Below are 22212 nucleotides of genomic sequence, written 5' to 3' on the forward strand. Positions count from 1 at the left end.
TCAGACTCTGCAGTACAGAAGCACCACATTTCTCGTCTACTACCACACGCAAGAGATTGCTGAAAACCGACCGATCGGCTCAGGCAAGCGTAGCTGGCACGAGATCAGAAAAGCACTGTGGCGGAAAAGTCGTTGGTCTGTGCACCTGTGTTTATTTGCTGTTTGCATACAGGTCTCCAGCCTCTTCCACTGTTTCAGATTCAAATCCAGGTCCATCGCATTCGCTGCGGGCTGTGACAAACGACGATTAACTGTGATTTCAATTCATTAACGAGCGGTGAATTTGCTACTGATTCACACGGATTCTTAAGGCGGTATAGTGCTTCTGAAAGCCTGAATTGAAACTAACAGATCGTCCCTCCTAAGATTCAGATATGTTGCATGAGAAAGTAACCGGCAGATGCAGGGTTCATATGGTGCCATGCACATGTCTCCTTCCTAGTCTCCTGCTGCAGCGCCTACCGCTTCTAGCAATTTACTGCGTAATTGCATTGCCTACCGGTACGTGCCCTCAGAAGCAGGAAGAGATCAGGAGGTCGGGCAGCGGAGCAGACGCTGCAAAAATGCAGCAAGCGGCAGCAGCGAGAAGAAATGCGAGGACGACGCTCTTGGCCACTGTTGGGAGAGCAGGGGCACGGGCAGCAGCCAGCAGGGATATGGGCGACTCTTCCTCGCTCGGCAAGGCGTCGTCATATATATGTATGCGCGCAGGCTCCAGCATGGGTGTGACAGCAGGTTGCTCCGCTCGCTCCGCGACCGCGCCCGCGCGTCCATGCCCATACCACGAGGTGAAAGGACAGGGACGGCTACGAGCCTACGCCTACGTGCGCAGACCGACGTGCATGTCTCTGTGCGCGTGTGAACGAGCTGGCCGGTCCGTCTATCTATCCATCGTGCGACTTGATGGATCCTGAGCATTGCCTGCTGCTGCGCCAGGGCCCAGGACGACGGGGTTCGCCGCGGCCCCTGCGTGCACAGTGCGCCGCGCGCTACGGTCCCCTGTTGGCTTCACGCATGCAATGGGCATTGGGGGCAATGGCAATCCTCCCGCGGCCCTCCCTGTTCCGGCTGCGCCTGCACGGCCGCCCTGCTCCTGTATGCTACTGTATATCGCGACCGACAGTACGTCTTTGCATATAATTGCATTGCATCATTTAGCCATGCACGTCCATGCTGTGGTTAATTAGTTTCCCTTTTGCAGTACAAAGCTTTCCTTCAGTTCTTAATTAACTGAACTGCTTCAAGTACAGTATACCTTAACTTTTTTTTTTTTGGTTCAAAGTATACCTTAACTTGCTGCCACACATAGACATAGGTCTGTTGCCGCCCACTGCACCACAGCCAGACACTTCCTCCTCTCCCCGGACGGACGGACGGGAAACAGAACGGCGGCGCCACCACGCCACGCACGGGCGTCCGATCCCCCTCCCACAGGCCGCAGGCCACAGGCGTCGCGCTCGCGCATGCACCTGCTAGAGTGCTTGCAGCGGGCGAGCCGTCGAGCAGTTGCCAGTTGCCACCACCACGCACGGCACCACCCCTCCCCCGTCCCGTCCCGTTGGCTCGCCGCCGCATGTTCCCCGGATCATGCCGCCGGCGGGGCCCCTGCGCGCACGCGACCCGTCGCTTTCGAGCGAAAACGAGGTAAAGCGAGAGCGGGCCGCGCGCGACTGCACATGCATATGCATGCACGCACGACGACGGACAGACGGATGGGTGGATCCGTATGGAGAGCTCCAGCTCCAGCTCCAGCTCCAGCAGGGTCCGCGCGACAGGAACACCGCACATGCACAAGCTTCCGCGCGCCCTCCGCCTCGCCCTCGCCATCGTACCCGCGTTCCGCTGCGCGACGTGCGTGCGCGCCCGCGCCTGCGCCTGCGCCTGGGATGGTGGTTGGTGGCTGGCTACCCGTCCGCGTATGCCATCGGCTCCTCGCTCGCTCGCTGCTGCTGCTGCTGCTGCTGCTTTCAGTCTCAGTACGTGCCCCGGACCCGGACCCGAGCGTGTGTACTGTGTACAGTGACTGTGCACTGCTGGCTTGTACGCGTGCGCTTGCGCTAGGCTCAAAAGTGATCCATCTCTCTCCATCGCATAATGCCATTAATTAGTTTTTCGATGGGTCCTTATTTTTTTTCTTTTTCGAAAAAAATTACTTGGTCATTTTTCTTTAGAATTAAAGTTTTGCATTGGGTACTGCCTTTAGGACATTACAGACGCGCGTTAATTTTGTGATACCGTAACGCGTCTCCGTGATTTCACTTTTTTACATAGTGTTTTCCAGGTGATGTCGATATTCATAAGTCACAAGTGAAGCAAAGCACTGTACGTGTGGCTATGGCTCGTGGCCGATGTGTCCCGATGATCTCGATCGATCAACAGCTTGGCGTGCTTGGTTTGATTTCGGAGGAGTTGATTTTGTCTAGCTACTACTACCAGTTCTCTGCTGCAGTCGCTTTGCGTGTATATAAGAGTTAAGAGATGATGCGGATAGGGTTAAAGCTACCAATAAGGCATTAGGCATGTGAATGAATAATGAACTGTACGTGTTCTCGTTTGTTCATAAGAAATGAAAAATATGTAGCGTACACATGAGCAATTTATGCATGGAGTCACATGCATGCCACCACCAAAGGCACTCATAATATGGGGGGATAAGCTACCTGTCCCGCTAATTAAGGGCTATGAGTATGACCTATAGGCCTACTAATCCCCGGCCAGCCTCATCACCATGCATATCAATTTAATTTTGCCCAACTAACCCCTTTCTAATCTAATCTTTACAAGAGAGATGTCATCCCTACTACTAGTAAAGCTAAAGGACCTGTTTGGTTCATTCATGTATGAAGGTTGTTATAACAACGTGCATGCATGTGACCTAAAAGAAACATCGGTGGAGAAGTCTATGTTTAATAAAGAACTAAAGATCGAACCAAATTAAAAAAAACTCCTATCTTATGTTCATGAACTGATTAAGGTGGAACTAGAATATACTGAAACTCAAATATACGCACACAACAGCATCCATATCTTTCCCTCGAAAAAATAGCATCCATATCGATCATTTACACACCACTAATGAATAATGATCATGCAACAAGCAGTCCCCAAAAACAAAAGAAAATAACTATGCTATTGTCAACTTTCAGGTACAGTGTACTGTTCACGTAAGGCTAGAGAGCTGCTCAACTCATACATAACATGTGGGCGATGGGGCCTCTCTCTAATCTTTTCTGGGGACATTGCATGAATGTTATCAAGTACTTGGTACTTGCTAGTACGCATCGTATATACGCCGAGTATGTATGTACTCCTACATATTAATTCATTCAAGCAAGGCAAGCTTGCAATTGCAAGCAGATGCATGGCATGGCATGGCATTGTGGACCTGGGCCTTGACCTCTCCCATGTGCCTGCATGTGCACTGTCTCCTCGCCGTTTAGCGGTTTAGGGCCACCGCCCTCCTCCCCCGTCCCAGCCAATGAACGCCATATATAGCTAGGCTCCGATCCTGCCATTGTCACACACACCAACACCACTCACTCATGTGTTTGATGATCTTGCTAACAACCTTGCATTTTTTTTCCCTTTCCTTCCCTTTATTTCTCTCTCTCTCAGCTCATCAGCTCACAATTCACAAACAAATATCTCCTCCCCTTTGATCGATCCACAATTATTAAAGCACCATCATTACCAGGTCGTATGTGATTATCCGGCAAATTAGCTAGCACCCGGCCGGATTCTTCTGAGCAGTTGTGTATCACATTCTTGTTCCATTGGTACGGTGGCCAAGAAGCCCATCCGGCCGGTGTCGTCCTCGCAGTTGCATCTTCCGTTCCATGTCTTCTTCACCACCACACAGCAGCAGCCTAGTAGCAGGCGGCATGAGTGCAAGCTCCAAGAAGTTCAGGCACGCGATCCTCAAGAACCTGCTACTAGGGCTCAGGAAAAGCGGCGGTGCTGCGTCGTCGTCGAGTGGCATGAGCCTCCACGAGAGGAGGGACGCCGTCAGGCACGCCGCCGACGCCGCCCTCGCCTCCGCAAGGGGCGCCGCGCCGCGCTGGAGCCGGGCCCTTGCGGCGAAGCTCTCGTCCCAGCACGGCCGCCGCCGGCCCACCAGCTGGGCCGACGACGCGCACCACCTTGTCGACGTTCCTGACACAAGTGCGCGGTCTTCGGGTCAATGCAAGTCGTCGCCGCCGTGGAAGATGGTGATGGCCAGCTCCAAGAAGATCACGAGGAGGCGGCTCCGGGCGAGGCCCAAGAGCAGAGCCACGGCCAGAGCAGCGGGCGCTGTCGCGAGGGTCATGGCGAGGAGGCGGTCCAGGGCGCTGAGGGAGATGGTGCCGGGAGGGAGAGGGATGGTGGACGAGTGGACGCTGCTGGGTGAAACCCTAGACTACGCCGTGTCTCTCAAAGCTCAGGTCGATGCGATGCAGCTCCTGTTGAGGACTCTCCAGCAGGCCCCCCAAGAACCCTGCTCGTAAGTCTTCGTCTTTTGTTCAATTTTCTGATCTACTATTATTATATATTAAGTATTTTAAGTGCTCTGAACTTGGGTACATATGCATGGTGGTTGGGGAATGAGTCGATCTCTTTTTTTCTGGTGGTTTCAGTTCAGAGATAGATAGATGCTTTTGGGGTACCTGGCATCTAATACCATATTTTGTTGGATTCTTGTGGTGTTTTGCAGTGCTGAAGCAGCCGTGAGGGGAATTCGGACTACATATATATAATGAAATGTGATCAAGATCGTCCATTATTCATGGATAAGACTTGTAAGATAAAATTGAGAGTTTTCTCCCACCTTCCTATCCTCTCCTGCATACTCTTTTTTTTTTGTTTCTTCTGTAGCAATATAATGAGGGATCATGAGGCATGAAAAGGTCATGTGTATGTCGTATATGTACAGTACCCGAGTGTGCTATATACTATATATATGTAAATGTAAATACGGTTGCTCTTTAAACAAGCAAACATCAATGTACAGTTTTTATGTGATGTACCTAGCTCTTGTATTAGGAAAAGGAACTTTTGTAGATTTTAGCCGAATTCAGGCGATATATGAGTATATTTCTGGGATGTATGTGCTGCACCCTATTATTTCTTCTTGTCTTTTTTTTGCTAATTTATTATTTCTACCAGAGGATCGGAAATGCCCACTACACCGATCGAACATTAACGTTTTTGTATCCAGATGGACAAAATAAAAATGTATAGCGTTAGCACTGCACACACACACACAAAAACGAATGTTGATCTCTACGATCTTTGATTCTCGATTATATATACGAAGTTTATTTGTAGCTCCTATGTACATATATACTGCTTGCTTGCTCCATTATTCAATGGCTTGCTCTCAGTGCAGCAGTTTCGAATTAAATGCCGGTGGCATCTGTTGAACATATATATGGACTGAATAAACAGCCACAGCTTATCTATATATCATTATATTGTACGCTTCACCACACCACCTGTAACAAATCGCAGGAGGCAAAACAATATCTACCCGATGGGGATGGGGAATTGGCCGGGGCCGGACGACGGTGATGGATGCACGTTTGCCGGAAGATCCAGCGACAGAGAAGTGAAGACGTACGAATCGGACGGAGGAAGGTGTGGTAGGAGTGTATGTACCGACAGAGAACAAAAATCACACGACAAATGACACGGGAAACGGTCAGAACGTACACATGCATGCATGTTGACTCGCTGGACTGGAGAACGAACATGGCATGCATCACGGATGCAACAATTCCTCAATAACGATGGCCACACATGCATGCTAATTTTGCTAATAACCACCAGCTGGAATCGTGGAGATAGCAATCAACCCATAGATTGCTTGGTCGGTTGGTTGTTGCACTGACTAGATAAGTGCCTAGCTTATCATCATTAGTTACGTACACACTGACACTATATATGGGTTTCAGCCAGGCCAATTCAGTTGCTTGTGTGATGGTCAAAAGAAAAAGGCAAGTTAATTATCATGTAGGGGTACTGTACTGTGCCCCATTTAGACGATACATAGCACACTGATCCCTATAGCTAGTAGCTGCCTACAGTTGGCCACCTCCAATAAGAAGAGGACCAAACACACGCATGCACGTTCTAGCTTTGTTTAGTTTGCAAAAATTTTCAAGATTCCCTGTCACATCGAATCTTTGATCGCATGCATGGAACATTAAATATAGATGAAAATAAAAACTAATTGCATAGTTTATCTGTAATTTGTTAGATGAATCTTTTGAGTCTAGTTACTTCTTGTTTGGACAATGTTTGTCAAATAAAAATGAAAGTGCTACAGTAGCCAAAAACGAAAATTTTTGTGAACTAAACAAGGCCTCAATTGTTGACCGCTAGGAGAGAAGATGCGGATGAAGATAGCTACATATATATTCTTGATTATCAGAGTTTTTTTTTTTTGAATCTTTATCAGAGTTTATTTGTACCTGAGCTAGCTAGCTTTGTTACTAGTACAAACCCGGACAGGACAGACTACTGATGAGTAGTGATGATGCAGGTTTGGAAAAACGTCGTACGGCCTTGCGGCAGTTTCTGTTGGGCCAAACTAAAGAAAAGCCAGCAGGAGTAAACCATATATAGGTGAAGATTTCCCCCCGTTGCTTGACCAGACGACCAGCAACAAGACAAGCGAAGCACAGCAATGTTCCCGTCAACAGCAACGAGTGAGGTGTCGAACTCGAACATAGGTAGGTAGCAGAACAGGAATGCAATGCATGCATGCAGAAAAGGCAAACCAAAAGGCGACAGTGAAAAGACCGGAAACATTGGACGGGATCCACGCACGCACGAGCACGATCGAGTCGGCATATAAAAAGTAGTCGCATATACGCCCGTGTTTACTTTATTTGACCACTTTATCTGATACTGATAGCCATTTGTAGCACCTGTTTACTTGCAAGTACCTTCACTGATGGGGACCGTAGGCTGAACGTATATACAGTAACGTATAGGTACGGCGGCGTCGAAAAGGAAAAAAACTATGACTAACAAAAGTATTAATCCTAGCTTAATTATTTGGGTGAAATTTGTGAATATGTCTGACCAGTATATGAATAACCTAAAATTTGATCTGGGTTTAAATTTATTTATTCCCTTATTTATGTGTATTCCCTTCTTTAAACTAAAAAGTGTATTCCCTTCTTTAACGAAAACCCGTTTAATTCCTTGTTCCTACACTGTACTTATGGGCCGAAGAGAGCCAATTCAATTTACTTTTGGGCTTGGCCCACTCCATTCGAAACTCCCAATAGGCCCAGTTCGAGGGGACATGGCCCGCTCCACCCAGCACAATGCATGATCTGTGTGTATTAGTGTGTGGGTGGGCACGGCGCCAACGGCCCAGCGTCACGAGATCTGAATTTCACAAGACTTTTTGAGCAGCTGGCGAATGCGATCGTTCCTGTGGATGCTTCTGTTGAATCCGCCGGATGACGCACATTCCCTACGCAGCGGCAGCCAGTACTGCCGGTCCGTGTTTTCCAGAAGGGATGCGGTCAGGTCGCGAGCCGCACGCACGCGTTTGCTGGTGGACACTATTATGTCACCATCCATCACACGTTTCGTACTAGTGCGTCGAAAAGTTGTACACGACCACGTACTACGTGTCTACGGTCCCGCTGCACCCAGAGGCAGGCAGCAGGTGTCGTTCGTCCCGACGACAACGATTCGGCGGCCGGGACTGCTGGCATGCCGCGCCCCCGGAACGCAACGGCACGAGTAAACACGTACGTACGTACCACAAGTCCACAGCAGCAGCGCCGCGCAGTCGCCGCCACCAGCTGCCACATGCGCGCGCCGCCGTGCACGCAAGCCACAAGCGTTTATGCAACCGTGCGTGGCATATGCTGATATGCCCTGTGGCTCTTTGCCGTTGCAGCAGTCGCGGCTGCCGGTCTTGTTTTCCGGCGCTGCGGAACCACGTAGTAACAACGAGCAGAGCAGCCGTTGAACGCACGTCGTAGGAGTAAGGCCCGTTTGGTTTCAGTTACTGTCCTAATATTTAGACATAGTATAAAATATTAAATATATATTATTTACGAAATAAAAATATAGCTAGAAAATAATTTGCGAGACAAATTTTTTAAGTCTAATTAGTTTATAATTAGACATTAATTGTTAAATAAGACGAAAATGCTACAGTCTCTGTTAAACTTTAATAACTCAAACTAAACACCCCATAAGCGGTGGGGGGTGACCACACCGCCCACCACTTCGCAAAAAAAATTTATGATTTTTCATCACAATAAATCTTGCAATATATACAACTTTAAACTCAAACCAAACACCTCATAAAGCGGGGGGGGTGGCCACACCGCCCACCACTTTGCAAAAAATTTTAAGATTTTTTACCACATCGAATCTTGCGATATATGCATAAAGTATTAAATATAGATAAAAAAATAACTAAACAAAAACTTTCCATTAAATCTTACGGTATGTACAGTTTATTTATAATTTGGGAAATAAATCTTTTGAGTCTAATTAGTCTACTTAATATAATAAAAATGTTATAGTAGTCAAAACCAATTTTTTTTTGGTGAACTACAATGCGTGGATAGGAGAGCTATATGGATACATATGCAGCGCAGACATGCTTGCCCCTGAAGCTACCGGTAAAAAGCTTCGAGAACGACCTGAGGAAGTTGTTGCTACTCTGAACTCTCTCAAGTCCCTGTATGCGCTGTCAAAGACGTGAGCTTCTCCGGAAACTGCAACTAGTATAGTCACAAAGGTCTTGTTCACCTTAAAAACTAAAAACTTTTTAAGATTTTCTATCGCATCGAATCTTTCGGCACATGCATAGAGTATTAAATATAGATAAAAAAACTAAATGCATAGTTTGCCTGTAAATCACGAGATGAATCTTTTGAGCCTAGTTGGTTCATGATTGGATAATATTTGTCAAATAAAAACGAAAATACTACAGTACCGAAATCTAAAAATTTTTTGAACTAAACAAGGCCAAAGATGCTGCGAAGAGGTCGTTCAGTTAAAATGATTGTTTGATGATTTATTATAAAAAAATATTAATAAATAGCTGACTGGCAAACAGTCTGTTACTTATCGCCAGTGTCCCTATCAAAAAAAACGAGCGGTCCCGTGCTCTGTTATGGCGCCGTACGTCCGTTGCCGTTCTCTTGTACGCCATCCGATCCGATCCGAGTTGTTAGGTGTGTGCAACAACCCGATCCATCCACTGTGGCTTTGTTTAGTTTTCAAAAATTTTCAAAATTTTTTAATTTAATTTTTTAGACGCATGTATAGAGTATTAAGTATAAATAAAAGAAATAATTAATTATATAATTTATCTATAATTTGCGAGATAAAACTTTTAAATTTAGTTAATCTACAATTAAACAATAATTATTAAATATATAGACGAAAATACTATAATAACTAGAGCTAAAAAATTTTCAAATCTAAACAAGGCCTATGTGCTGTGGGCTATGCCTTGTTTACTTCCACCTCAAAACCTAAAATTTTTCAGGATTCTCTGTCACATCGAATCTTTAGATGCATGCATAGATTATTAAATATAGACGAAAATAAAAACTAATTGCACAGTTTGGTCGAAATTTATGAGACAAATCTTTTAAATCTAATTAGTTTATGCTTGGACAATATTTACCATAAACAAACGAAAGTGCTAAAGTGTCGCGAAATTTTTGTCTTCGTCAACTAAACACGGCCAGTTTGTTGTTCCCAGTCCCGGCCGTTAGCTCTGCGTGTCACTGCTCTTCTCCGGCCTCGTTTAGTTACGAAAATTTTTTCGATTTCGCTACTATAGCAATTTCGTTTTTATTTGACAAATATTGTCTAATCATGAACTAACTAGGATCAAACGTTTCGTCTCGTGATTTATAGACAAACTGTGTAATTAGTTTTTATTTTCGTCTATATTTAATGTTTCATGCATATGCCGCAAGATTCGATGTGACAGAAAATTTTGAAAACTTTTTGGATTTTAAGTAAACTAAACAAGGCCGTACTACTACTGCTAGCTAGGGTTGGAGGATGTGCACATCGGAATTCCGATGCTTATATAGCAGTCCCTACATTCCAAAAATTATAAGATATTCCAATCAAAAAATATCAAATTTAACCAAAACTATAGAAAAATTTATAAAAATTTATAAGATCAAATAGATATAGTATAAAAATATAATTAACGAAGAATCTAATAATACTTAATTGGTACTATAAATGTTACTTCCTCCATCCTAAATTATAAAAAGTTTAACTTTTTTATCTCAAGTTTGACCACTCGTCTTATTCAAAAAAATTGTGTAAACAGAGTCAAATTTAAGTCGTTCTTGTAGAACTTTTATTAATAAACCAAACCACAACAAAAAGAAAATAGTGACATTTTGCATAAAATTTTGAATAAGACGAATGGTCAAACTTGGTATTAAAAAAGTCAAACGTTTTATAATTTGAGATGGATTGAGTATTGTTTTATCATATAAATCTGATCAAACTTGAAATAATTTGACTCTCTAAAATTTTTGAAATGGCTTGTAATTTGGGATGGAGAGAGGTACACGCATCCAATATACTCTAAAGCATGTTGGTCTATAGAAAGAGAAGCTTGAAGGTAAAGCAAAGCACGACGAAACCAGAACAGCATGTAGATGCAGCCAGAAGCGCACAACGGCCATACATATATCGTTGGACCCAACTTACTAATCATGGCATGATGGCAAACAGTGGCAGTAGGTACAGTGCGTCGTTGAGCCTGTGCAGTGCTGTGTGAACTTTTACTAATCAGCATGTCATGCATGTCCGGGGACCCCAGCTAGGAGGCTGTGGGTATTAGGTGAGTGCAAAACATGGGCATGGGCATCTCGCCTCCTCTCCGATATCACGGTTTCAGAGTACTCGTAGTCCTATAGCTTGGCTGCTTGGGCCGCCGCCTTAAACTTGACTCCTCCCGTGCTGTGACCTGTAGATTTGCCCCTTGCGGCCGGCAGGCGGTAGCAATCACATGTGCACGCGGAATGTAGGATCAGTTGCCGCCGAGTTGGTATCATCTGTTTGTGAACAAGCACATCCGATCCATCCATATAATAGTAGCAGTAGTTGCCTATATACGTACGAGAATTATGTCCGGATCGGGGATCATGCGTGCCTCTGCCAGGCTTTTGACCACCGCCAAATCCAGTAGCCAACCCGTGTCTCCATCGCCGTGTCTCGGGCTCTCGGCATGTGAGAATCAGGTTTTGGTGAGTCTGGTCCACGTCCTCCTCTGGTAAAAGGCTCTCCCTCGGCAGCCGGTAGGCACCACACCACACCGCACCAGCAGGCAGGCAGGTCACTGGGCATCGGGCGCGAGTCACATGGGCACTGGACGGCAGGCGCATGCAGACGGCAGGCGTGAGCTGCCACTCGAGGCGCGACCGGGCTGCGCTGCGCTGGAACGGAGAGGTCAGAAGCGCACATGAAACGATCCCGTCCATTGCATCCTTCGTCTCCGCGCGCAGCTACCCTCTGGCTCGCTCCCAACAAATTGGCCAGCAGGGCACCAAAGCCGATACGTATAGTATGATGCAATGCAGTGGCGTCCTCCACCTCCCGCACCTCCACCACCACCAACCCAACAAACGATACTGGTGGTAGGGCCGCAGCACTGCTCGTGCTCGGCAGGGGAAATATGCCGCCGGGCGTCGGTGCGCCGTGCGCCAACACCAACAGCGGCTCCGTTTCTGGCTGTGGAAGTGTGGCCGCGATCCGGCATCGAGTGGGCAATGCCCTGTTGGTTTGGTTCCCACTTCCCAGACGAAAAAAAAAGGATGCGGAAACAGCGATCGAGACGCGCGTGCGTACGCCAAGGGGCGGGCTATTCCGTTGGTTTTGGACCACGAGGGGCAGTGCGCCAATCCGAACCGCAGGCGGGAGAATGAAGGGATAGGCCAGCGAGTAGCGTAGTGGTGAATCTTCAACGTTCGCGCTTCGCACGAGTAGGGAGAAGCTGGAGCCAGTGACTTACGACGTTTTGCAAGTAAGGCATTCTTTTAGTTCCTAAAATTTTTTTAAAAAAATTCAGATTTTTCGTCACATCAAATCTCGTTTCGTATGCATGGAGTATTAAATATATATAAAAATAATAATTAATTGCACAGTTTGTCTGTAATTTACGAGATAAAACTTTAAGCCTAATAAATTTATAATTAGACAATATTTATTAAATACAAACGAAATTACTATAATATATATTTTGTAAAAAATTTTGGAACTAAACAAGGCCTAAAAGATGCGTTTGTTTAGTACAGCCAAACATGTATTTCGATTAGGGACGAGTACATACCACCTCCCCACGTGGTTCTCAAGGTACTCTTTAACACGTACGTACAGTGCTTTTCTCTTTGAGTTGTTGCCATCATCTCGTAATTGCTATTCGATTATCAACAAATCGAAATAATATGAAAACTGTTATGCGTGCGTGAATGGGCCTCTGGTCCAATGGTAGGGATGTCAAATAGGACGCGTTATTGCACCTTTACCTAAATTTTCTAGAGTGTGGGTTATCTATATTTAAGTTATATCTGACAAACCATCAAAAAAAGTTATATCTGACAAAAAATCATTATAAGTGCATTTGCGAATTGAGAAACTCTCGAGGCTTAAAATTAAATTTCACAAAAGTAAAATGTTCTGGCCAAGGATTATATGAAACGCACTCACAATTTTTTTAGCTATGGTATGATGAGCCAATATACTTTTAGAGAATTGGACATTTTGATAAATCATAGGAAACTCTACAACATAAGCAACCAGAAAAGAAAAACTTTTGTGGTGGGCGTCAAGGCTTGATGAACTCGGTGTTGAGAAATTTAGCTATATATGTGATGATTTTCTTTGAACTAGCAAAGGGCATTCTTAAGAAGTTAGATAACTACAACAGATCTACTTTCTTCAAGCAAGGCGATGAGCACAAGAAAAATACATATTAGTGAAATGCGTGGCCATGCATTGTATCTTCCAAAGGAGCAAGGCGATTTAGGAACAAACCTTGAATACAAAATGACTGTCTCGGTCACAAATCGTTATGCAAACTACTAATGAAGGTAGGGCTTGTCAAGAGCTTCTAAGGAAGAAGTACTAAAAACTTAGGTACAACTTATCGGAAACTAGGAAATTCTCATCTCTGGTCATGCCTTCTTCTAAAGGTAATAGATCGCTTCTTTGAGTTATCTTCCTTTAACCATTACAATGGTGCTCAGATTACATTCTGTTAAGACAAGTGGTTAGAAAACTTTTCTATAAAAAAACCATATGTATATAATATTGAAATAAAAACACATAACAATGGCAAAGGCCTTTAAGTCCACACCTCTTAATATTTCTGTCCGTAGAGTGCTCATGAGGGAATGAGCTGGTAAGAAGATCGAATAGCATTTGTGCAACTCAATGACCAATCCGGTTCTATTAAATGGAGCCCTACGAGCCAAGAGGTATTTACATTACTATCGTTCTTTGCCTTTAAATAAATTGATTTGGAAGTTAAAGTTGTCCCTAAAAAATAAGATGTTTGTTTGGTTCTTAATGAAGCAGTCGTTCCGACAAAGGACAATCTCCTAAAGAGAAATATGAAAGGTGGCAAAAATTGTTGGTTTTGTAACAAACTGCTAACCATCCAATATTTGTTCTTTGAATGTTATGTTGCAAGATTTGTTTGGAGAATAGTTCAAATTGCATTTCTTTTTCACTGCCAATGAATATGGAACACTTTGTTGATGTATGGCTACAACCTACAACAAGCAAACCCTAAATCGCAATCTCAAATTCATGTGGAAGCAAGTGCAACTTTGTTGTCCCTATGGCTCTAAAAATGTTATAGTTTTTTTATAATAAACATATACTCTTATTTATCGTTTATTTTCAGGGCTATTCATTGGACGCTCTTATAATCCATTCTATAGAAAGAGTAAAATAATCTGTAGTGCAATGAGCATGTCGAATGTTGGAGATTTACAACAAGACAGGGAGTATAAGCTTAGTGCTTAGTTTGTTGGTATTCAACTTTATTTACCATCTATGAGCTCTCTAAATTCAGTAGAAAGCTAAACGGTAATAATGCATTGGATGAGGACTACAATGGACTGTATTTTAGACAAACAAATGTATGTAACTCAAGCTACTCTTAGGACCTATTTGGACGAGTTAGAGCTAGTTACTAGTTAGGCTAAAAATTAGCTTAATAAATTAGTTAAGATTCACTAGTGATTGGCTAACAACTAGTTGAACACTTACCTAAAAATTAGTCCACCTATTAACCTTTCTGTTTGGATGCAATAGAGCTAACTTGAGATAGCTTTTAGCTAAATAGTGATTAGCCTTTATATCCAAACAGGCCCTTATTACATACCGCCTTTGATTCCAAACATAGATTGTTTTAAGATGGTATCCGGTGAACTTTTTAACTTGGAGTATTGGTATAGAAAAAGTTACATACTTCACGATACATTGTACATGCTATCACATCATCATGGAATTATTTCTATAAACAGGAATTTTCACTTTTAGAAAATGGTGTTGTTTAGTTCACCCCAAAAAGCAAAAAGTTTTCAAGATTCCCCGTCACATCGAATCTTGCGGTACATGCATGAAGTATTAAATATAGATGAAAGCAAAAACTAATTACACAGTTTAGTTGGAAATCGCGAGACGAATCTTTTGATTCTAGTTAGTCTATAATTAGATAATATTTGTCACAAACAAACGAAAGTGCTACAGTACCGAAATCCAAAATCTTTTCGGAACTAAACGAGGCCTAATAAAAGTACAAATCAAAGTGCCGCATTGGAACCGGAGGAACTATTCCTTTTCTTTCTCTGAGTTGAAAGTCTCATGTCTCGTATCTAGGATATGAGTGCGGGACTTCATTTCTGTCTTCTTATTCTCTGACAACTGAAAATACCCTCTCCCTTGGGAAAAGAATGAAAATCTCGCGTATTGAAAAGCTAAACAACCATTATTTTGATTTTCATAAGAAATAGAATCAACATTTGTATTTTTCAAATAGTTTAGCACAAATATATTCCATGATCAATCTCGTGGTACTTATCAGCATCGTAAACATTAGTAGAAAACGGCGGGCATGGTGACATCACAAATAAAGTGCTAGAAAAAAAATCAATAAACCATTGCTTCTAGTAGATTGGATAGGATATGGATCGTTTTTCTTTTCAGATCTGATTAAAGTCGGAGCCATTTTTTTGTTGTTTTTTTTTGTTTTTTTGCCTATATACGTGTCCAGATCGTCAATCTGAACATGGAAACTTCTAAATCGAGAAACAAAAATCTTCTCACACGCAGACTCTCATCACCTCTAGACGAATGACAACAAATGACATTCACGCCCACGCGCAAAAACGCTCATAAATGTGATGAGCCTGGAACACAAAAATAGCGCGTCCGGCCGCTCCGCCCAGCGCGTCCGGACCCCAAAATAGCCGCCGGCCCGCCGCCCACCCTGGGAGGCTGGGACTCAACTCAACGCCCCCGATCGCCTCCGTCTCCCAATCCCGAGCCGCCCGTGCGCCCGTCCGCCGCGGCCACCACCCGCTCCGCCCGCCCCTCCTCGTCACCAGCGGCGGCACCACCCCTCTGCTCCGCCACCGCGTTCACGCGCTCCCGTCGCTGTCGGCCCCGCTCCCCTATTTATATCCCCACCCCCATCCCACCTCCACGCTTTCCTTAGGCAGGCGCGCATCCAGCTCCTGCCCTCCTTTTCCTCTCCTCTCCTCCCGAATAAAATTTCCTGGACCCGGGGCGCGCTCTCCTCGCTCCCAAAGGAAGGAAACCTATCTATCATTCCGGCGGCCGATCCATCTATCCTTCCGGCCAGGGAGAGCAAGGAATAATCAATCAATCGGCCAGTGGGTCAGTCGGAGGAGGAGGAGGAGGAGGAGAGCCGGAGTCCGTCGTCCAGCGCCGCGCGCGGGTTGATCCTTTGCGTCTCCCCGGCCCTGCTCCGCGGCGACGCCTTTTGCGGTGCTTGCGTTGCGTCGAGGAAGCGAGCAGAATCTGCGACGAGAAGGAGGAGCACGAGAGGCATCCATCGGGTCGCGCGGGCGTCCGTCGCACGGCAAGACGGCGGCGTTGAAGATGCGGGTGCTGGAGGAGGACCTCTTCCCCTCCACCCCAGGCAAGGTGAAGATCGAGCGGGCGGGCGCCATGAACCGGCAGCTCCACCGCTGCTTCGCGTCCACCAGCACCATGTTCCTGTGGGCGCTGTTCCTCGTCGCCATGACGGCGTCCTACCTCAGCTTCCAGTCCTTCGTCGACACCTCCTCCAAGTACTTCGCCGCCTCATGGGGCGGCCTGCACTGGGAGCGGCAGATCCGCGCGTCCGCCGCGCCCAGGCGGCCACCGGGTTCCGCCGCCGGGGCCGGGATGTCGGTGCTGGTGACCGGCGCCGCGGGCTTCGTCGGCACCCACTGCTCCCTCGCGCTCCGCAAGCGTGGCGACGGCGTCGTCGGCGTCGACAACTTCAACGCCTACTACGACCCCTCGCTCAAGAAGGCGCGCAAGGCGCTGCTCGCCTCCCACGGGGTGTTCGTCGTCGAGGGCGACATCAACGACGGCCGCCTACTCGCCAAGCTCTTCGACGTCGTGCCCTTCACCCACGTGCTCCACCTCGCCGCGCAGGCCGGCGTGCGCTACGCCATGGAGAACCCGGCGTCGTACGTGCACTCCAACATCGCCGGCCTCGTCACGCTCCTCGAGGCCTGCAAGGACGCCGACCCGCAGCCGGCCATCGTCTGGGCCTCGTCGTCCTCAGTCTACGGCCTCAACGACAAGGTCCCTTTCTCGGAGCGCGACCGCACCGATCAGCCGGCCTCGCTCTACGCGGCCACCAAGAAGGCCGGCGAGGAGATCACGCACACGTACAACCACATCTACGGCCTCTCCATCACCGGCCTCCGCTTCTTCACCGTGTACGGGCCCTGGGGCCGCCCCGACATGGCCTACTTCTCCTTCACCCGCAACATCCTGCAGGGGAAACCCATCACGGTGTACCGCGGCAAGGACCACGTCGACCTGGCCCGCGACTTCACCTACATCGACGACATTGTCAAGGGCTGCCTCGGCTCCCTGGACACGGCCGGCAAGAGCACCGGCACGGGGGGCAAGAAGCGTGGGCCGGCGCCCTACAGGATCTTCAACCTCGGCAACACCTCGCCCGTCACGGTGCCCAACCTGGTGTCCATCCTGGAGAAGCACCTCCGCGTCAAGGCCAAGAAGCACGTGGTCGAGATGCCCGGCAATGGCGACGTGCCCTTCACCCACGCCAACATCTCACTCGCCAGGGAGCAGCTCGGGTACAAGCCCTCCACTAACCTCGACGTCGGCCTCAAGAAGTTCGTCAAGTGGTACCTGTCCTACTACGGCTACACCAGGGGATCCAAGAACTCGCGACAATGATCCGTGCTAATTCTTTCTTTCTTCTTCTTTTCCCACTTTGGCCCGGCCGCGGTCACCACTCCTGGATCAAACATTGACATTCTTATCTGGATTTTCTTTTTGGTGGAATTAGGGTGTTCCTTGTTGAGGAGAGAAACACCGGGGGGAAAAAAATTCTTTGCATGGTGAGGAGAGGGGAGGAGGAAGAAAGCTAATGGGGAGCAGTATTTTCTTTTCTCTGTTTTTTCCTCCCTCCACCATCTTCTCTTCTTTGTGTAAATTGGTCGCTCTCCATTAATCCTTTTCGGGACTCCGATGTGCTGACCCTAATCAAACTGTGGTAATCCAGTTCAAATTGAATTTCAAAGTCGCGCTGTTCGTTGCGCCGTCAGAGGAACCGCCGGAGACGGGGGAGAAGGAATCGGCGGGCCGGTCGTGGCAGTCCTGTAAATAGCCCAGGGAAACGTGGGCCTTGCCGTCGTGGATAAGATAAGCGGCCTGCGGGCGTGGGGGCGTGAGACGGGAGTTGCCTCGAAGCGCGCGAAGTGGTCGCCAGCTGGCTCCCGCCACGCTTGGTCCCTCGGACTGCCTTGTGGGCCTTCTGTGGCTTTATTGCTGCGTGGGACCATGTGTCTGTGAGTCTGGGTGGAGACGTGTCGGTGGGGTCACGCCCACGTTGTAGTAGTACTCCGTACGATCACATGGGCTGGGCCCGGTAGATGCGGTGGCGTTCGTTTCTGAGCTGTCATTGAGGATTATAAATCTCTTTCTTTTTTTTTTTTTGGGGCGAGCAGTATTTCTGCCGGGATGCGAATGTATTTTGCGCCTAGACCAGGAATCTATTCCTATCGTGGGTTGGAATAAGCATACTCCGTATATAGTATGGAGTAGTTTTATAAAAATTACTTGCCAAACAATTATATACCATACTTGTACAGAAAAGAATATAATTATTATATATACATTCTTTGTTGAAATGAGCAAAATAATATTTAATTTATAGTGAAAATATTAATATTTTATGCCACCAAATCTATTCTATACCGAACTCATGACCTGCATACAAGTGAATAAGTGATGATATCTCGCGTCCAACAACAACAACAAATATGGAATGTAATTACACAAAGTACTGGGTCAGGCCCTATCTCATATGTGATTCGAATTTATGACTTGTGCTCGTACAAGTTACAACTCATATTTAGTGATAATATGGAGTCTGATTTCCATATGTATTGAATTTCTTTGTAATGCACATACACATTTGCTAGGCCTTGTTTAGTTCCAATATATATATTTTTTTAAAATGGACACTGTAATATTTTTGCTTGTACTTGATAAATATTATCTAATCATTGATTAATTACGCTCAAAAGATTCGTCTCACAAATTACGGGTAAACTGTGTAATTAATTTTTATTTTTATTTATATTTAATGCTTCATACATACGTATAAAGATTCGATTTCACATAGAATTGGAAAAAATTTATAATTTTTTTTGGAACTAAAGAAGGCCTAAGTATATAAGGTCTGAGCATAGTTATTGACTTAACATGGATTCTCATATTTTTCTTAAGTTTTAGACGTACTGTATAAGCGCCATTGTTGATTAAAAAAAAAACTGAGGCCAAACTCATTTTTTCATTAACAAAATAACAGAAATGCAGGAGTTAAGAATTGAAATTGTTTAGGCTACGGTTTTCCTGTTACGCCGCACGATGAACTGATGATTTGTCCATGTGACCAGCGCCCTGGCAGATAAAAATGTGAAAGTATCTATCTCGGATCTCCATGTCCATGTCGGTGAAGTCTCGCTCTATATGCTCCTAGTCTTGCTTGGTCTCTCTCTCTTTTTTTTTTGACCGGAAGAGCAACGACTAGTCCGGCCGACGCGTGGAGTCTCACATAAAGCTCCGTTCTACTACTTTTAGCAGTCAAAAATATTTTTCTTTCATAGTTAATCCGCGTATTTAACTATAATTTTTTTAAAACAAACCAATAGACTTCGTCATGTGAATTTTCGAGAACACAAACAGTACTTGAGTGCCGCACGCGCACGGCCCATGCGATTTGTCTTCGATGCACGAGTCGCGGACCATTTGGATGGACGGTGGCTGCATCTGGACTGGAGTCACGCACGCAGAGGCGGCGTGTCGCGTCCACACCATACGTGGTGAGATGAGAGGCAAGATCGGTTTGGAGGCTTGAATGTTTAACTAATTGCCGTACGGAACGGCAAGGTTTCCACAGGAACGAGACAAAAGAATCTCGCATCGCAAACGTTTTTTTTTCCCGGACGATGCACAATGCCATGGTTGGTGGTTCAATTCCAGGACAAATTTCAGAAGACGTTCTTGGTAGCGTTCTAGTACAGTGACATAAATATGTATCGAGTTTTGATAATCACACTGTTTAGACGGTGGGAGTACATGGCATATATCGTGGATCCTTGAACGACGAATTAATCGTTCAGTCGTTTGCTCGTTGGTCACCGCCCTTGCCCCAGCGGTGCGCGCTGGTGGGCTAGGCCGCTGGGTGGCCGGCCATTGGCACCTCGCCGGCCATTGATATCTGGCCTGGTTAGTGTAAAAAGTTATAGCTAAAAGTATTATTTACTAATTTATTATTAGAGAAAAATACTATTGGTTGTTTACAAAAGTACGGCTTATAAAGACAAGTAAATGATCGTAGCACTTTCGTTTGTATTTGATAAATATTGTCTAATTATAGACTAAAACTGTACAATTAGTTATTTCTTTTATTTATATTTAATGTTTTATGCATGTGCCGCAATATTATCTAATTATAGACTAACCTAGCCCTTGTTTAGTTTACCCAAAAACCAAAAACTTTTCAAGATTCCTCATCACATTAAATTCTGTGGCACACGTATGGAGCATTAAATATAGATAAAAATAAAAACTAATTATACAGTTTGTATGTATAATCATGAGACGAATCTTTTAAGTCTAATTACTTCATGTTTGGATAATATTTATTAAAAAAACACTACGTTGTCAAGATCCACAAATTTTTTGATCTAAACAAGGCCCTAGTACGGTGGATCTGCACCTTTTGGCACGCATTGCTCTACGGCCAGCATCTAGTTCATTTCATCATGCTTATGTCACATGCACGCACGTTCCCAGGCAGGGCTCGTCCCTTACCCGTGCGCTACAGATGATTTCTGATGAGAGTAATAAGAAACGCAAGATGATTACCCATAGTGCGTATACACTGAACTGCAGTTTCAGCTGGAAAAAAAAGGGACCCCGTGCTGCAATATTGGTATGCTATGGGCCTATGGCCCATGGATGATGGCGCATGAGATTCCCAGCTGGAGCCACCAGATGCTTACACTTCCGGGGTTTCCAGGCCTTTACAGCTCAAGTCCTCGCCGGCATCGCGGATAGCTGCCGGCGTGCTGCTGCATGCCTTTCACGGCGCTAGGAAAAAGGGCGGGGTGAGGAGAAGAGCCTAAAAGCCATAACCGAACGAACAAAGGACACAGCTTGAAGAGATGCAAAACAAAAAAAAAAAAGAAATTCCGTTGCCGGGACTCGAACCCGGGTCTCTCGGGTGAGAGCCGAGTATCCTAACCAGCTAGACTACAACGGATTTCTGACCGCTGTTATCTTATATTATATTTGTCTTATATCCCGAACCAGCGTCCCATCCCTCCGGTTTGAAAAAACATGAATAGAAACATTGGTTCGAAAAGGAATGCAATTCTAGTTGTTTCTCTAGTTAAGTTTTCTAAAGTTTGAACAGATTTATACCTTATTATTCTAAATTATATTAGGTAAATGCCCGTGCGTTGTTATAGAAATCTTAAAATTTTCAATATAATTTTACATAATAAAAATAAAAAATAGCAGGTTATGAGTTCAAATTTTCATTCAAATAAATAAGCGTCAAATTTAGTAACAATGTCAAAATAAGTGTATGAAAGATAAGTCCTCTCTTTCATTGTCTTATACCCGTGATGCGGCTAAGATATTCACATAGAATGGAGGAATCATGTAACACCGTCAATTCCCATCATACGCCAATAAGTCGATCACAAATTTCTTCCATAGTTTTTGGCCATCCTGAGCACTAAGACAAATTTATATTTTCCTTCTTTGTTATTTTACTCTAGTTAAATATTTAATATTTTTTTATTTTTTATATATATGTGATGTCTACATAATATATATTTAGTATTCTATATTGTGTTCTGTCATGTTTGTTCTATAATGTTTCTTATGGTGTTCACTTAGTATACATGTGATGTTCTACAACACATTTAGTGATGTTAACGTATTATATATATATATATATATATATATAGATGTTCTATAATGTATTTAGTGATGTTCTATGATATAATTAGTGAAGTTTACTTAGCATATATATGATGTTCGATGTTCTACTTAGTGATATTTATGTAATATTTTGTAATATATTTAGCGATATTTTATGATTTTTCTATGATGTTCACTCAATATACATGTGATGTTCTATGACGTATTCAGTGATGTTTATATATTATATATATGATGTTTTATAATGTATTTAATGATGTTCTATGATGTATTTAGTGATGTTAATGTTCTACGAATATATTTACGATATTTGAAAAGTAACCCTTTGATATTCTTTGAAATTTTTCTCCATTACGTGTTTTATTTTTTTCCTTATGTTTTTTGCTCTAGATTTTATTATTATCTTTATCTTTGTTATGTATTTATTTATTTTTATGTATATTGTAATATCAGTTTCATAAACCTAAAACCAAA

At 44.7% G+C, this 22212-nt stretch overlaps 3 protein-coding genes and 1 non-coding gene across 4 annotated transcripts; 3 read left to right on the plus strand and 1 right to left on the minus strand.

The window, feature by feature from the left end:
• LOC8082727 (transcription factor IBH1-like 1) lies at positions 3446 to 5100 on the plus strand. Its single transcript, XM_002452918.2, has 2 exons — positions 3446 to 4480; positions 4691 to 5100. The coding sequence occupies exons 1-2, from the start codon at positions 3837 to 3839 to the stop codon at positions 4731 to 4733; spliced, it is 687 nt and encodes a 228-aa protein (XP_002452963.1). The 5' UTR covers positions 3446 to 3836; the 3' UTR covers positions 4734 to 5100.
• LOC110434858 (WAS/WASL-interacting protein family member 3-like) lies at positions 11361 to 15724 on the plus strand. Its single transcript, XM_021459620.1, has 3 exons — positions 11361 to 11448; positions 11580 to 11779; positions 15434 to 15724. The coding sequence occupies exons 1-3, from the start codon at positions 11361 to 11363 to the stop codon at positions 15722 to 15724; spliced, it is 579 nt and encodes a 192-aa protein (XP_021315295.1).
• On the plus strand, positions 15466 to 17797 carry LOC8082728 (UDP-glucuronate 4-epimerase 1). The gene has a single exon (XM_002452919.2). The coding sequence runs from the start codon at positions 16132 to 16134 to the stop codon at positions 17449 to 17451; it is 1320 nt and encodes a 439-aa protein (XP_002452964.1). The 5' UTR covers positions 15466 to 16131; the 3' UTR covers positions 17452 to 17797.
• On the minus strand, positions 20977 to 21049 carry TRNAE-CUC. Its single transcript has one exon. It is a non-coding gene; the product is annotated as a tRNA-Glu (tRNA).

This window comes from Sorghum bicolor, chromosome 4, assembly GCF_000003195.3.
Source record: "Sorghum bicolor cultivar BTx623 chromosome 4, Sorghum_bicolor_NCBIv3, whole genome shotgun sequence".
NCBI lineage: Eukaryota > Viridiplantae > Streptophyta > Magnoliopsida > Poales > Poaceae > Sorghum > Sorghum bicolor.

Excerpts from the sequence above, each read along its gene's own strand:
- LOC8082727 (XM_002452918.2), top strand. The coding sequence starts at position 3,837 with ATGTCTTCTTCACCACCACACAGCAGCAGCCTAGTAGCAGGCGGCATG. Across the intron at positions 4,481-4,690 it reads GCCCCCCAAGAACCCTGCTC|TGCTGAAGCAGCCGTGAGGG; the intron begins GTAAGTCTTCGT and ends GGTGTTTTGCAG.
- LOC110434858 (XM_021459620.1), top strand. The coding sequence starts at position 11,361 with ATGGGCACTGGACGGCAGGCGCATGCAGACGGCAGGCGTGAGCTGCCA. Across the intron at positions 11,449-11,579 it reads CGCTGCGCTGGAACGGAGAG|TGGCGTCCTCCACCTCCCGC; the intron begins GTCAGAAGCGCA and ends GATGCAATGCAG. Across the intron at positions 11,780-15,433 it reads GAGTGGGCAATGCCCTGTTG|CGCGTCCGGCCGCTCCGCCC; the intron begins GTTTGGTTCCCA and ends ACACAAAAATAG.
- LOC8082728 (XM_002452919.2), top strand. The coding sequence starts at position 16,132 with ATGCGGGTGCTGGAGGAGGACCTCTTCCCCTCCACCCCAGGCAAGGTG.